The 16677-nt window shown below is 48.1% G+C and overlaps 1 protein-coding gene across 3 annotated transcripts; it reads left to right on the top strand.

Annotated features, from left to right (window-relative positions):
- Positions 1-380: 380 nt before the first annotated feature.
- On the top strand, positions 381-16386 carry irak1 (interleukin-1 receptor-associated kinase 1). Of its 3 annotated transcripts, none has more exons than XM_056424241.1 (15): positions 381-637; positions 2756-2923; positions 2996-3070; positions 5654-5751; positions 6287-6457; positions 6649-6713; positions 6910-7021; positions 7340-7461; positions 7541-7754; positions 9056-9124; positions 9222-9309; positions 9381-9475; positions 14599-15148; positions 15233-15301; positions 15378-16386. In XM_056424241.1, the coding sequence occupies exons 1-15, from the start codon at positions 526-528 to the stop codon at positions 15434-15436; spliced, it is 2067 nt and encodes a 688-aa protein (XP_056280216.1). In that variant the 5' UTR covers positions 381-525; the 3' UTR covers positions 15437-16386. The 3 variants fall into 3 exon arrangements, with proteins under 3 accessions (XP_056280216.1, XP_056280214.1, XP_056280215.1); XM_056424239.1 differs by having other exon boundaries at positions 5609-5751; XM_056424240.1 differs by having other exon boundaries at positions 2996-3085.
- The last annotated feature ends 291 nt before the right edge of the window (positions 16387-16677 follow it).

The raw sequence follows: 16677 nt of genomic DNA, 5'->3' as shown, positions 1-16677 counted from the left end.
GCGTGAGACTCACGCATTTCGGTCTTAACTCACGCACTCCCGCCAAACATCGTATTTCTCACGCTGAAAAAAACTCTCGGCTATTTAATGTTTGAATGCAGGGGTGCTCAATACGCCGATCGATAGGTCGATCGCGGTCGCTGCAGAGCTCCGACGCCGGTCTGCGCGCATCGGGACGGAGCAAAAAAATAGTCACTAGCACCCCCCCACCCCCCCCCACATGCACATGTTGAGGACATAATTCTCTAAATCTCACTGTTAAAAAGCTGTAAAAATAGAAATTGTGATTCAATTTGCATTCTTTTATTTTGGAGGACTGCCAACCGGAAGCGGCTCTTATTGCAGTGAGCTTGACCCTCAGCGGGCGGAAGCGGCAGAGAAGCAGAACTTGTTGATCTCAGAGTTGTGAGAGTTTGTAACTTGTCTGTTCCGGTCGGTTCCGAGCCCGCTGACCCGGTCCGTCTGGAGGCGGGTCTCTGTTAGCTGTTAGCCGTTAGCTTCAGGTGACGTCTCGTGCCATCAAACATGTCGGCAGGACAGCAGAGAGCGACGTTCCTGTTCCAGCTGCCGCCCGCCGTCCTGTGGGAGTTCTGCCGGGTCATGGACGGGCTGTCGGACCTGGACTGGACCCGCTTCGGTGAGTCCGGGACTAGAACCCGAACCTGGAGCCACTCGCGCTCCTAGCGGCTGACGAGGCGTAGCGTCACCTGGAAATACAAGAACCATCAGTACACACTACTCTGACAACAAGGACCATAAGTACACACTACTCTGACAACAAGGACCATAAGTACACACTACTCTGACAACAAGGACCATAAGTACACACTACTCTGACAACAAGGACCATAAGTACACTACTCTGACAACAAGGACCATAAGTACACACTACTCTGACAACAAGGACTATAAGTACACACTACTCTGACAACAAGGACTATAAGTACACACTACTCTGACAACAAGGACTATAAGTACACACTACTCTGACAACAAGGACTATAAGTACACACTACTCTGACAACAAGGACTATAAGTACACACTACTCTGACAACAAGGACCATAAGTACACACTACTCTGACAACAAGGACCATAAGTACACACTACTATGACAACAAGGACCATAAGTACACACTACTCTGACAACAAGGACCATAAGTACACACTACTCTGACAACAAGGACTATAAGTACACACTACTCTGACAACAAGGACCATAAGTACACACTACTCTGACAACAAGGACTATAAGTACACACTACTCTGACAACAAGGACCATAAGTACACAATACTCTGACAACAAGGACCATAAGTACACACTACTCTGACAACAAGGACCATAAGTACACACTACTATGACAACAAGGACCATAAGTACACACTACTCTGACAACAAGGACTATAAGTACACACTACTCTGACAACAAGGACTATAAGTACACACTACTCTGACAACAAGGACCATAAGTACACACTACTCTGACAACAAGGACTATAAGTACACACTACTCTGACAACAAGGACCATAAGTACACAATACTCTGACAACAAGGACCATAAGTACACACTACTCTGACAACAAGGACTATAAGTACACACTACTCTGACAACAAGGACTATAAGTACACACTACTCTGACAACAAGGACCATAAGTACACACTACTCTGACAACAAGGACCATAAGTACACACTACTCTGACAACAAGGACTATAAGTACACACTACTCTGACAACAAGGACTATAAGTACACACTACTCTGACAACAAGGACCATAAGTACACACTACTCTGACAACAAGGACCATAAGTACACACTACCTGACAACAAGGACTATAAGTACACACTACTCTGACAACAAGGACCATAAGTACACACTACTCTGACAACAAGGACCATAAGTACACACTACTCTGACAACAAGGACTATAAGTACACACTACTCTGACAACAAGGACCATAAGTACACACTACTCTGACAACAAGGACTATAAGTACACACTACTCTGACAACAAGGACCATAAGTACACACTACTCTGACAACAAGGACCATAAGTACACACTACTCTGACAACAAGGACTATAAGTACACACTACTCTGACAACAAGGACCATAAGTACACACTACTCTGACAACAAGGACCATAAGTACACACTACTCTGACAACAAGGACTATAAGTACACACTACTCTGACAACAAGGACCATAAGTACACTACTCTGACAACAAGGACCATAAGTACACACTACTCTGACAACAAGGACCATAAGTACACACTACTCTGACAACAAGGACTATAAGTACACACTACTCTGACAACAAGGACCATAAGTACACACTACTCTGACAACAAGGACTATAAGTACACACTACTCTGACAACAAGGACTATAAGTACACACTACTCTGACAACAAGGACTATAAGTACACACTACTCTGACAACAAGGACCATAAGTACACACTACTCTGACAACAAGGACTATAAGTACACACTACTCTGACAACAAGGACCATAAGTACACACTACTCTGACAACAAGGACCATAAGTACACACTACTCTGACAACAAGGACCATAAGTACACACTACTCTGTTATTGTGTCCATGTTTTAGTGTTTTCTAAGTTTGATCTTCGTCGTCTCTCGGTTGATCCTTTAAGCGTCATAGTGATGCAGTAGAGCGCAGCATGCAGTCCCTTAGCGGTTCTGCTGGAGGCGCTGGTTCAATTCCTTGTTTCCGTGGCCCTGAAGCCTCCGAGGTGCTCGGGGACCAGACCGCCGTGCGATTGGCCGAGAGGACGAAGAGGCGGACCGACTGGGTGATGAACCAATGGGAGGCCAGGAACGGTCGCGTCGGGGAGCTGATCGACCTGCTGGAGCGCCTGGAGCTGCTCCGCCCCCGTGACGTCATCCTGGGCTGTGAGTTCTGTGATGACCTCTGACCTCTGGAGGGTCTGAGGTCAAACCAGACAGCCGTCTCTCTCTCTGCAGGTGCCTCCAGTCTGAAGCCCTCCCCTCCCCCCAAGGCCACGCCCACACTGAGCACTGTCACACTGAGCTCCACAGGTAACACACACACAGGTAACACACACTCACACACGCACAGGTAACACACACACAGTAACACACACACACCGTTAACACACACACACACACACACAGGTAACACACACTCACAAAGTAACACACACACAGGTTACACACACACACAGGTAACACACACACAGGTAACACACACACAGGTAACACACACTCACACACGCACAGGTAACACACACTCACAAAGTAACACACACACACAGGTTACACACACACACACAGGTAACACACACACACACAGGTAACACACACACACACACAGGTAACACACACACACACACACACACAGGTAACACACACACACACACACAGGCACACACAGGTAACACACACACACACACACAGGTTACACACACACAGGTAACACACACACACAGGTTACACACACACACAGGTTACACACACACACACAGGTAACACACACTCACAAAGTAACACACACACACACAGGTTACACACACACACACAGGTAACACACACACAGGTAACACACACTCACAAAGTAACACACACACACAGGTTACACACACTCACACACACACAGGTAACACACACTCACACACGCACAGGTAACACACACTCACAAAGTAACACACACACACAGGTTACACACACACACACAGGTTACACACACACACACAGGTTACACACACACACACACAGGTTACACACACACAGGTTACACACACACACACACAGGTAACACACACACACACACAGGTAACACACACACACACAGTAACACACACACAGGTAACACACACACACACACAGGTAACACACACACACAGGTTACACACACACACAGGTAACACACACTCACACACACACACAGGTAACACACACACAGGTAACACACACTCACAAAGTAACACACACACACAGGTTACACACACTCACACACACACAGGTAACACACACACACAGGTAACACACACACACACACAGGTAACACACTCACACACACACAGGTAACACACACACACAGGTAACACACACACACACACAGGTAACACACACACACAGGTAACACACACACACACAGGTAACACACACTCACACACACAGGTAACACACACTCACAAAGTAACACACACACACAGGTTACACACACACACACAGGTAACACACACACACAGGTAACACACACACACAGGTAACACACACACACACACAGGTAACACACACAGGTAACACACACACACACACAGGTAACACACACTCACACACACAGGTAACACACACACACACACAGGTAACACACACACACACACACAGGTAACACACACACACAGGTTACACACACACACACAGGTAACACACACACACACACACACAGGTAACACACACTCACACACGCACAGGTAACACACACACACAGGTTACACACACACACACACAGGTAACACACACTCACACACACACAGGTAACACACACACACACACACAGGTAACACACACACACACACACAGGTAACACACACTCACAAAGTAACACACACACACAGGTTACACACACACACACACAGGTAACACACACACACAGGTAACACACACACAGGTACACACACACACACACAGGTAACACACACTCACACACACAGGTAACACACACACACAGGTAACACACACACAGGTAACACACACACACAGGTAACACACACACACACACACAGGTAACACACACACACACAGTAACACACACACACAGGTAACACACACACACAGGTTACACACACACACAGGTAACACACACACACAGGTAACACACACTCACACACAGGTAACACACACACACAGGTAACACACACAGGTAACACACACACACAGGTAACACACACACACAGGTAACACACACACACAGGTAACACACACACAGGTAACACACACACAGGTAACACACACACACAGGTTACACACACACACACAACACACACACACACACAGGTAACACACACGCACAGGTAACACACACACACAGGTAACACACACACACAGGTAACACACACACACACAGGTAACACACACACACAGGTAACACACACTCACACACACACAGGTAACACACACACACAGGTTACACACACACACACACAGGTAACACACACTCACAAAGTAACACACACACACACAGGTAACACACACACACAGGTAACACACACACACACACAGGTAACACACACTCACAGGTAACACACACACACACACAGGTAACACACACACACAGTAACACACACACACACAGGTAACACACACACACACACAGGTAACACACACACACACACAGGTAACACACACACACACAGGTAACACACACACACACAGGTAACACACACACACAGGTAACACACACACACAGGTAACACACACTCACACACACACACAGGTTACACACACACAGGTAACACACACTCACACACAGGTAACACAGCTCCACCGTGTGGTCTCAGTCTCTAGACGATGGCGGCCATGTAGTTTTACTGAGTGTTTCTAACGGCGCTCCAGTGGCGTGGAGACTGAGCGATGACCTCCTGTTCTTCATCCATGAAGGAGGACGGAGACCCCTCCCCAGACCGGACCCGCCCCCCCTCCCCAGACCGGACCCGCCCCCCCAGAACCTGAAGTCTGACTTCCACCAACCCGCCCCGGTAACACACACACACACACACTGTGATGTTCTAATATGATGAAGATGATGGTGATGGTGATGAAGATGATGGTGATGATGGTGATGAAGATGATGGTGTGATGAAGATGATGGTGATGGTGGTGATGATGGTGATGGTGTGATGGTGGTGATGAAGATGATGGTGTGATGGTGATGATGATGATGATGGTGTGATGGTGGTGATGAAGATGATGGTGTGATGGTGGTGATGATGATGATGATGGTGGTGATGAAGATGATGGTGTGATGATGGTGATGGTGGTGATGATGATGGTGATGGTGGTGATGATGATGATGATGGTGGTGATGAAGATGGTGGTGATGGTGGTGATGATGATGATGGTGTGATGGTGGTGATGAAGATGATGATGGTGATGATGATGGTGGTGATGAAGATGATGGTGTGATGGTGATGATGAAGATGATGGTGTGATGATGATGATGGTGATGGTGGTGATGATGGTGATGGTGGTGATGAAGATGATGATAATAGTGATGATGAATTCGCCCCTCAGCACCCCCCGGTGGTTTCAAGCAGCAGTGGGGTGATGTGCTGGTCGTATAAAGAGGTGTATGCTGGGACGATGGGCTTCTCCCCCTCCCTGCAAGTGGGGGAGGGGGGGTTCGGTGTGGTCTACAGAGCGTCTCTGAGGAACACCGACTGTGCTGTCAAGAGACTCAAACAGGTCAGCCAATCACAGCGCAGGTCACACGGTGACCTCACCTGTGTGATGGGTCAATACCTGTGGGTCACATCTGTGTTTCTATTGGCTGTTCCCATCGAGGAAGGTAACACCTTTAGGACCTCTTGTGTTTCTACTTGTGTCACTGACAGGAAGTGGACTGTGATTGGTCAAAGTTGTTGTTGTTGTTTTAGGATTGTCTGCTGGACTGGACTCTGCTGAAGGAGAGCTTTCAGACTGAAGTGGACAAACTGTCAAAGTGAGCACAGCTTGTGTATTTATATATTATATATTATTTATAATATATATATATATTATGTATATAATATATATATTATATAAATGTGTATATATATAATATATATTATATATATATGTGTATACATATAATATATTTATATATATATATAATGTGTCTACCTGTGTGTGAGATCTGATCCCAGTCTGTTGTTCAGGTTCAGACATCCCAACATCGTAGATCTGTTGGGCTTCAGTGAAGGACCAGAATCAGTGTGTCTGATCTACAGCTACATGGAGCTCAGGTCACTGGAGGACCAGCTACACAATGTAACGCACAACAAAACACACACCATGTAACGCACCATGTAACACACAAACAGTATATCACAATGTAACGCACAACAAAACACACACCATGTAACGCACCATGTAACACACAAACAGTATATCACAATGTAACGCACAACAAAACACACACCATGTAACGCACCATGTAACACACAAACAGTGTATCACAACGTAACAGACATAAGACACAATGTAACAAACGCATAACAACCAGGCTGCGTGTTCTCAGGTGTTTTAAGAGTTTATATCGTGTGTGTGTGTGCGCGTGTGTGTGCTTGTGCGTGTGTGTTTTGTCAGGAGTGTGTGTCTCTGTCCTGGCCTCAGAGAGTGGGCGTGGTTAAAGGAGCCTCAACGGCGCTGCAGTTCCTTCACTTCCCTCCAGGCGGACACGCAGCCCTGATCCACGGAGACGTCAAGAGGTCTGACGGCGCCCCACCCCGGCCCGGAGCTCCACTCGCTCTGAGTTCTGAGGTCTTCTGTCCGTCTTGGTCTCCGCAGCTCAAACATCCTGCTGGACCGCCACCTGGTGGCCAAGCTGGGGGACTTCGGTCTGGCTCGGTTCGCGTGTCGCGGCTCGGCGGGGCGCCCGGCGGCTCAGACGGCGTCGGTGGGTAAAACGGCGACGGTCAGAGGAACGCTGGCGTACCTGCCCGTTGAATACGTGAGGGACGGAGAGCTGGGGACGGCCGTAGACGTGTACAGCTTCGGAGTGGTGAGGCGCCGCAGGGGCTGATGGGAAATGTAGTTGATTCACCCCGAGATGGAAGCTCTTCGCTGTGATCGTCAAATACTTTAAATTCTCTGATTTAGAAGAGTTTGTTCCACCAGAGCAGCAGAACCCCGATCGAGTCCTGATTCCTCTAGTCCTGATTCCTCAAGTCCTGATCCACTATTGTCCTTATCCAATCTTGATTCCTCAAGTCCTGATTCCTCAAGTCCTGATTCCTCAAGTCCTGATCCACTATTGTCCTTATCCAATCTTGATCCCTCAAGTCCTGATTCCTCAAGTCCTGATTCCTCTAGTCCTGATTCCTCTAGTCCTGATTCCTCTAGTCCTGATTCCTCAAGTCCTGATCCACTATTGTCCTTATCCAATCTTGATCCCTCTAGTCCTGATTCCTCAAGTCCTGATCCACTATTGTCCTTATCCAATCTTGATCCCTCTAGTCCTGATTCCTCAAGTCCTGATCCACTATTGTCCTTATCCAATCTTGATCCCTCAAGTCCTGATTCCTCTAGTCCTGATTCCTCTAGTCCTGATTCCTCGAGTCCTGATTCCTCTAGTCCTCATTCCTCGAGTCCTGATTCCTCAAGTCCTGATCCACTATTGTCCTTATCCAATCTTGATCCCTCTAGTCCTGATTCCTCAAGTCCTGATCCACTATTGTCCTTATCCAATCTTGATCCCTCTAGTCCTGATTCCTCAAGTCCTGATCCACTATTGTCCTTATCCAATCTTGATTCCTCTAGTCCTGATTCCTCTAGTCCTGATTCCTCGAGTCCTGATTCCTCAAGTCCTGATCCCTCTAGTCCTGATCCACTATTGTCCTTATCCAATCTTGATCCCTCGAGTCCTGATTCCTCGAGTCCTGATTCCTCGAGTCCTGATTCCTCAAGTCCTGATTCCTCTAGTCCTGATTCCTCGAGTCCTGATTCCTCGAGTCCTGATTCCTCTAGTCCTGATTCCTCAAGTCCTGATCCACTTTTGTCCTTATCCAATCTTGATCCCTCAAGTCCTGATTCCTCAAGTCCTGATTCCTCTAGTCCTGATTCCTCTAGTCCTGATTCCTCGAGTCCTGATAACTCGAGTCCTGATTCCTCAAGTCCTGATCCTCTATTGTCCTTATCCAATCTTGATCCCTCTAGTCCTGATCTTTTTAGTCCTGATCCCCTCAAGTCCTGATCCAATGTTTTCCTTATCCACTCTGATTCTGATCTACTTTAGTCCTGATCTTTTTATTCCTGATTCTGATGTTCTGGTCATCCTGTCTCATTACGTCTCATGTGGTTCAGGTTCTGATGGAGGTTCTGACCGGACGTCGAGCTCTGCAGAAGGACAGGAAGACGGGAGAGACGTACCTGGTCAGAACACACACACGCACACACACACACACACACACACACACACACACACACAGCTTCTTATTGAGTATCTGTGGTTCTGGTTCTGGTTGTGTAGAAGGACCTGGTGGAGGAGGTTGAGGACAGTCTGACGGGTTCTCCTGCAGAGGCCTGGAGGAGACAGCTGGACCACCGGCTGGTCTCAGGTCAGTCTCTGTGTGTTTGTCTCAGCTGGAGTTCCTGCTCGTTACCTGCAGTACTCACGTTGTGTCTCCAGGGGGCGCTGAGGAGCCTGCTGGCTGCATGGCGCTGGTGGCTCTGGCCTGCAGGTGTCTGAACAAGAAGCGGAAGAAGAGACCGGCCATGACAGAGGTCAGAAAGAGTTGTTGAAGGGGCTTTTAGAAGCTGCTGGTCCAACACCAGTCCAATTCTAGTCCAACACCAGTCCAATTCTAGTCCAATTCTAGTCTATTTATAATCCAATTCTAGTCCAACACCAGTCCAACTCTAGTCTGAGATGAGTCCAACAAAAATCCAAATGGGTGTTAATTATTGTAGAATCACCAGAATTGTGTTCATCAGCTCAGAAGGAGCTCTGCTGCAGGGCTCCAGACTAACTTTTTTTACTCGGAGCACAGTGGCCCCTAACTTAAAATTTTAGGGGCGTAAGCAGAAAATTTAGGGGCGCACACTATAAATCGACTTGCAAAGTGTTCCCATCATTTTTACTGTATTACTGATAAATACCCCCCCCCCCCCCCCCCAGAACGCAATTTTCGGATATTAGTCAGTCGCGCGCAATTCCAGGATGCTTTATTTTCATTGGTTGCTGGATTGAATCTTACCCAGATACGGGTTGTTTTCTGATTGGCTATTGTGTAGCCCTTTTTGTTGTTGTTGATTGGCTGATAAGTGGCTCCTCACAGCAGAACTCCAGGGGAGCGCTTGATTCCTCCATGGTGAGGGCAGCGCGGCTCATGTTGGCGCGCTGCGGCACATTAAAACATTAAATAGCCGAGAGTTTTTTTCAGCGTGAGAAATACGATGTGTGGCGGGAGTGCGTGACGTAAGACCGAAATGCGTGCGTGACACTTGAAAGCCCTGAATTCGGCCTCCTCGGCGCACTGGTTAGCAGCCTCTTTTCTTCTAAATGCGACTGGGAGTGGAGCTTTCATTGCACAGGTCGCGGCACATTTTATGTTTCAGACTGGCGTTGTGTTTGATCAGCGTGTCGTGTTTTCATTGTGTAGTGCCAGTCTTATCAGCACATTTCGTGTTCCCCGCATGTTGTGGGAATCGACAGCAGAATGTAGTTCATTGAGTTGCTCTCCCTGAAATACCTCAGTCAGGTGAACTCGCAGCCACTCATCGCCAAAGCTGAATTTCCTGCCTTTTTTCGCCACGACCGTTTCCTCACAATCTGAGTCGGACTCATTCTCGGGATTTGTCTTCTCTATATCATGAGGTTTAGGAAGAAAGTACGAACTGATAGTCCGCTTCGCCATTGTCCATTGTTTACAGGAGACACCGCTATGTAAAATCTTTGGATTCGCGCGATAACCCCCAAGACCCGCCTCTTTTCACACATTAGCCTATAACCGTGGTCCCCCCTTCCCGCTGTCAATCATTCTCCCCCCCCCGCTCTCACACACAGGCCAGCCTTCTTCTTCTTCTGTTTTCGTCTCCTTTCTTCTTCTTCTGGAGTTAATGTCGGTTAGCAATCGAGTCATTCAGGCATTACCGCTAACTATAGTGGGTTGAAGTGTAGAACAAGTTTGTCAGCAACAAAAATATTTAATAACAATAAAATAAATAATCTGCTAATTTACTGGTCGCGCATGCGCGAGTTGATGAAAAATTTACTCGCACCGTGTCTAATTTTAGGCGCAAAATGCGACCATTTGGTCGCAGTCTGGAGCCCTGGCGTACATCCATAGGGAGCAGTGGCGGTGCGTCCATAGGGGGCGCTAGGGCGCCGCCCCTCTTAAAATTTTGAGATGAAAAAAAAAAAGAAGAAGAAAAAAATATAATATTCAAAAAACATTATCTCCCAAATCATTTAAATATTAAATAAACCGTGTTGACGCGCTACATGTGTGTGGGAGACCGCCAGCCTGTCAACAACCACTTAAGTTAAATGTGACATAAATAATATATCGCCACTCATCCTCACGGAGACAAGCCCCGCCCCCTTTACGGGCGCCGGCCCAACGTGTTTGTGCCTTTCACGGTCGTTTCGGCAAAGACGGCTTCTCATTGGCGGATGAAACGTGAATCTTGGGGCGCAAAAATGTGTGCTGGCCAATGACATCGTTTCTTATTTCACGTGACTGGACTATTCGGCCTATCAGAGACCGGTATGTTCCCTCAGCCAGAGAGCTCCAGGAGCTACGGGAGCAGGTAGCTAACGGAGCTGTTAGCTGGAGCTCAGTGAGTAATGCTGTTTAGTTTCCCCTGTCTGTTGTTCCAAAGGGACTGAAACTCTCTGGACTACAACGGGGGGAGGAGTCTAAAGAGCTGCAGACAAGTGGAAAGCACGAATGTTAACGCAGCATCTAGCTAACAGCATGAAGCTAACGAGCTAACAGCATGAAGCTAACCCTGTCTGCAGACCGAACTGGCATCGAAACACAAGGAAGAAGTTGTGAAACAGACACATTCCCTCAGAATGATGGAGGCTGATTACAGACATGATGACTTTAACCAGAGAGTTATGGAGAAGACCTTTAGAGAGAGGAGCTACTTGTCTTTACTGTAGAGGCTCTACTCTGTCCCCATGTAACATGTGATCTCTCTGACTCTACTCTGCTCTGAACCTCTTTCATGTGAGGGTGAAACTCTTCTATTGTGTGACCCTCTGAAGCCCCGCCCCCCATGTTCCTTAAAGCTGCTCTGAGCCTCTAAAGTCAGTGTGTTTAGTTGTTGTTGGACCGTGTTGAGCACGCTGTGTTCTTTAAATAAAGCTTTGTGTTCTACTATATTCTACTCAAAACCTCTTTTCTTCTCATTGTTGAGTGATATTTAAACCGCGTCGCCCAACTGCGCGCCCCCCCCCCCCCCCCAAATTTCACCAGCCGTCACTGATAGGGACCTGAAGGTATGGTTCTTCATGGAGTCATCCATAGGGACCTGAAGGTATGGTTCTTCATGGAGTCATCCATAGGGACCTGAAGGTATGGTTCTTCATGGAGTCATCCATAGGGACCTGAAGGTATGGTTCTTCATGGAGTCATCTATAGGGACCTGAAGGTATGGTTCTTCATGGAGTCATCCATAGGGACCTGAAGGTATGGTTCTTCATGGAGTCATCCATAGGGACCTGAAGGTATGGTTCTTCATGGAGTCATCCATAGGGACCTGAAGGTATGGTTCTTCATGGAGTCATCTATAGGGACCTGAAGGTATGGTTCTTCATGGAGTCATCCATAGGGACCTGAAGGTATGGTTCTTCATGGAGTCATCCATAGGGACCTGAAGGTATGGTTCTTCATGGAGTCATCTATAGGGACCTGAAGGTATGGTTCTTCATGGAGTCATCCATAGGGACCTGAAGGTATGGTTCTTCATGGAGTCATCCATAGGGACCTGAAGGTATGGTTCTTCATGGAGTCATCCATAGGGACCTGATGGTATGGTTCTTCATGGAGTCATCTATAGGGACCTGAAGGTATGGTTCTTCATGGAGTCATCCATAGGGACCTGAAGGTATGGTTCTTCATGGGGTCATCGATAGGGACCTGAAGGTATGGTTCTTCATGGAGTCATCCATAGGGACCTGAAGGTATGGTTCTTCATGGGGTCATCCAGAGGGACCTGATGGTATGGTTCTTCATGGAGTCATCCATAGGGACCTGAAGGTATTGTTCTTCATGGGGTCATCCAGAGGGACCTGAAGGTATGGTTCTTCATGGGGTCATCGATAGGGACCTGAAGGTATGGTTCTTCATGGAGTCATCCATAGGGACCTGAAGGTATGGTTCTTCATGGGGTCATCCATAGGGACCTGAAGGTATGGTTCTTCATGGAGTCATCCATAGGGACCTGAAGGTATGGTTCTTCATGGGGTCATCGATAGGGACCTGAAGGTATAGTTCTTCATGGAGTCATCCATAGGGACCTGAAGGTATGGTTCTTCATGGGGTCATCCATAGGGACCTGAAGGTATGGTTCTTCATGGAGTCATCCATAGGGACCTGAAGGTATGGTTCTTCATGGAGTCATCCATAGGGACCTGAAGGTATGGTTCTTCATGGGGTCATCGATAGGGACCTGAAGGTATGGTTCTTCATGGAGTCATCATAGGGACCTGAAGGTATGGTTCTTCATGGAGTCATCCATAGGGACCTGAAGGTATGGTTCTTCATGGAGTCATCCATAGGGACCTGAAGGTATGGTTCTTCATGGGGTCATCCATAGGGACCTGAAGGTATGGTTCTTCATGGAGTCATCCATAGGGACCTGAAGGTATGGTTCTTCATGGAGTCATCCATAGGGACCTGAAGGTATGGTTCTTCATGGAGTCATCCATAGGGACCTGAAGGTATGGTTCTTCATGGGTCATCCATAGGGACCTGAAGGTATGGTTCTTCATGGAGTCATCCATAGGGACCTGAAGGTATGGTTCTTCATGGAGTCATCCATAGGGACCTGAAGGTATGGTTCTTCATGGAGTCATCATAGGGACCTGAAGGTATGGTTCTTCATGGGGTCATCCAGAGGGACCTGAAGGTATGGTTCTTCATGGAGTCATCCATAGGGACCTGAAGGTATGGTTCTTCATGGGGTCATCCATAGGGACCTGAAGGTATGGTTCTTCATGGAGTCATCATAGGGACCTGAAGGTATGGTTCTTCATGGAGTCATCATAGGGACCTGAAGGTATGGTTCTTCATGGAGTCATCCATAGGGACCTGAAGGTATGGTTCTTCATGGAGTCATCCATAGGGACCTGAAGGTATGGTTCTTCATGGGGTCATCCATAGGGACCTGAAGGTATGGTTCTTCATGGAGTCATCATAGGGACCTGAAGGTATGGTTCTTCATGGAGTCATCATAGGGACCTGAAGGTATGGTTCTTCATGGAGTCATCCATAGGGACCTGAAGGTATGGTTCTTCATGGGGTCATCCATAGGGACCTGAAGGTATGGTTCTTCATGGGGTCATCCAGAGGGACCTGAAGGTATGGTTCTTCATGGGGTCATCCAGAGGGACCTGAAGGTATGGTTCTTCATGGGGTCATCCAGAGGGACCTGAAGGTATGGTTCTTCATGGGGTCATCCACAGTCACTGAAGGCTCTGTAGTTCCTCTCAACCTTAAACGCTCCTCTGATAGTTTTAATCTCATATTTCTTCATCTCAAGCTCGTTCTTATTGTATGTAAATGTCACTATGATGTAATCGAGTTTACAATCCTTGCTCATTTAACCCACATGGTGTTCCTCAGGGCTCCTGGTCGGATCCTCTTCAGTTCCTCATGTCAATGTTCTCCTTACAGGTGTTTGACAAACTTCAGGATATCCATGTCACCGCGAGCAACACCAGGTCCTCCTCCCCCCTCCATGACCCTCCTCATCCTCCTCTTCATCCACGCCCTCTGGACTCCAGTATGGGAGCGCTGTCCAACCAGCTGTCCAAACTGGGACCACTAGAGGACACTAGCCGGCTCTCCCAGTGCTCCCGGTTGTCCTCCTCCTGCTCCCTCACCCCTCCTCACGCGCTACACTCCTCCTCCTCCTCCTCTTTCACCGGCCCGTGTGAAACCGATGAGAGTCGAGGCTTCTCCCAGTATGACATTCGCTCCCAGTTCAGCTCTAATGGGTCCAGGTCTCTGTTTCCATCCCCCAGAGACCAGCATCACAGTCCAACTGGGTCCACAGAGTCCCAGTTGAGCCAGCCTTCTGTCCCCACCGAAGACCAGTACCCTCCCCTCACCGGGCCCCTCCCAGGACCAGACACTGAAGGGCGGACCACAGCAAGGCTCTACGGTGTCCCAGAATGCATCTCTCCTGGGGGGTCCCTGCTGTCGTCGTCTCCGGAGACCTCCGGTACATCAGCACATTGTTCAAAGACCCAATTAAAAGTTCTGTTTGTTTTATCTCTCGTGAGAAATAATCTCTTTTCTGTTGCAGGCATCGTGAATCCCATCCCGCAGAAAGATCTGCCCGGAGAAGCAAGGATTCAAACTGCCGACGACCTCTGTACGCTGACCTCTGACCTCTGTACTCTGACCTCTGAATCCTGTTCATCTCATGTCTTATTTCATGTGTTCATCAGATGGAGGGGAGAGACCCGAGAGACGACCAGAGGAGAGCGACGAGCTGGACTACAACTGACCGGCCGGCCGGAACCGTGACGTCCACCGGGTGGAGACCAACCGTGACGTGTTGCCGGTGGCGTTGTGTTGCCGGTGGCGTTGAGTTGCCGGTGGCGTTGTGTTGCCGGTGGCGTTGTGTTGCCGATGGCGTTGAGTTGCCGGTGGCGTTGTGTTACCGGTGACGTGGTGTTGCCGGTGGCGTTGAGTTGCCGGTGGCGTTGAGTTGCCGGTGGCGTTGAGTTGCCGGTGGCGTTGTGTTACCGGTGACGTGGTGTTGCCGGTGGCGTTGTGTTACCGGTGACGTGGTGTTGCCGGTGGCGTTGAGTTGCCGGTGGCGTTGTGTTAACGGTGACGTGGTGTTGCCGGTGGCGTTGTGTTGCCGGTGGCGTTGTGTTAACGGTGACGTGGTGTTGTGTTGCCGGTGGCGTTGTGTTGCCGGTGGCGTTGTGTTACCGGTGACGTGGTGTTGCCGGTGGCGTTGTGTTGCCGGTAACACAACGTTACAACAGCCAGGCTTTTCCCATCATGCACTGGGCCACCTGCTTTGTGTGCACGGCGTCAGATCAAGTTGTGACACACATCTACCCAGCATGCATTGCGCCGGTCTGAAATCAACTAAAAAAGTAAAAAGCGACCAATAGGAGGAGCACTGTGATTGGTTACCGAGGAGAAGGAGGCGGAGCTCTGACCCAAAGGAAACTGACAAAATAAAAGACTTGTCGGATTTCTCGGACAACCAATCTGAACTCTTTTTAAGGTTTGGTCGTCATGGAGACGGCGAAGGGCGGAGTCAACAGTGTTCAGGATATTAATGCAGATTAACGGGGTTTAATTTATTCTCTTCCTGCAGCATCAAAGTATTTGTTTTTTCCTTTTTTACAAACTATTTTATTCTTCTGTGGTTTCTCCGTGACGTTTAGTTTAAGTCTTTGTGAATATTCTCAACAATAAAGGTATTTTTTTAGCGGCTATGTGGAATCCAGATTTTGTTCTATTAATTAGTAATAATTAGTGCTGTGAAAAATAACGCGTTAACTCAGTTAATTCAATTACAGGTTTAACTAGTTTTTTTTTTTTAACGCATTTAACGCATGCGCAGAATGAGCTTCCAATCCGTCTGTTGTTGGTCGTTGGGACGAAAAAAAAGTCACTTGCAGAATAAGCTTCCAATCCACCACTTCAATCTGAACTCTGTCCGCTCTCATGCAGACGGTCTGTTCATCGGTAATGATCCTTCCGCAGGTTCACCTCCGGAAACCT

This window comes from Pseudoliparis swirei, chromosome 9, assembly GCF_029220125.1.
Source record: "Pseudoliparis swirei isolate HS2019 ecotype Mariana Trench chromosome 9, NWPU_hadal_v1, whole genome shotgun sequence".
Lineage (NCBI taxonomy): Eukaryota > Metazoa > Chordata > Actinopteri > Perciformes > Liparidae > Pseudoliparis > Pseudoliparis swirei.
Note: the sequence above shows the minus strand (reverse complement) of the source record. Positions and strands in the feature narration are given on the sequence as shown.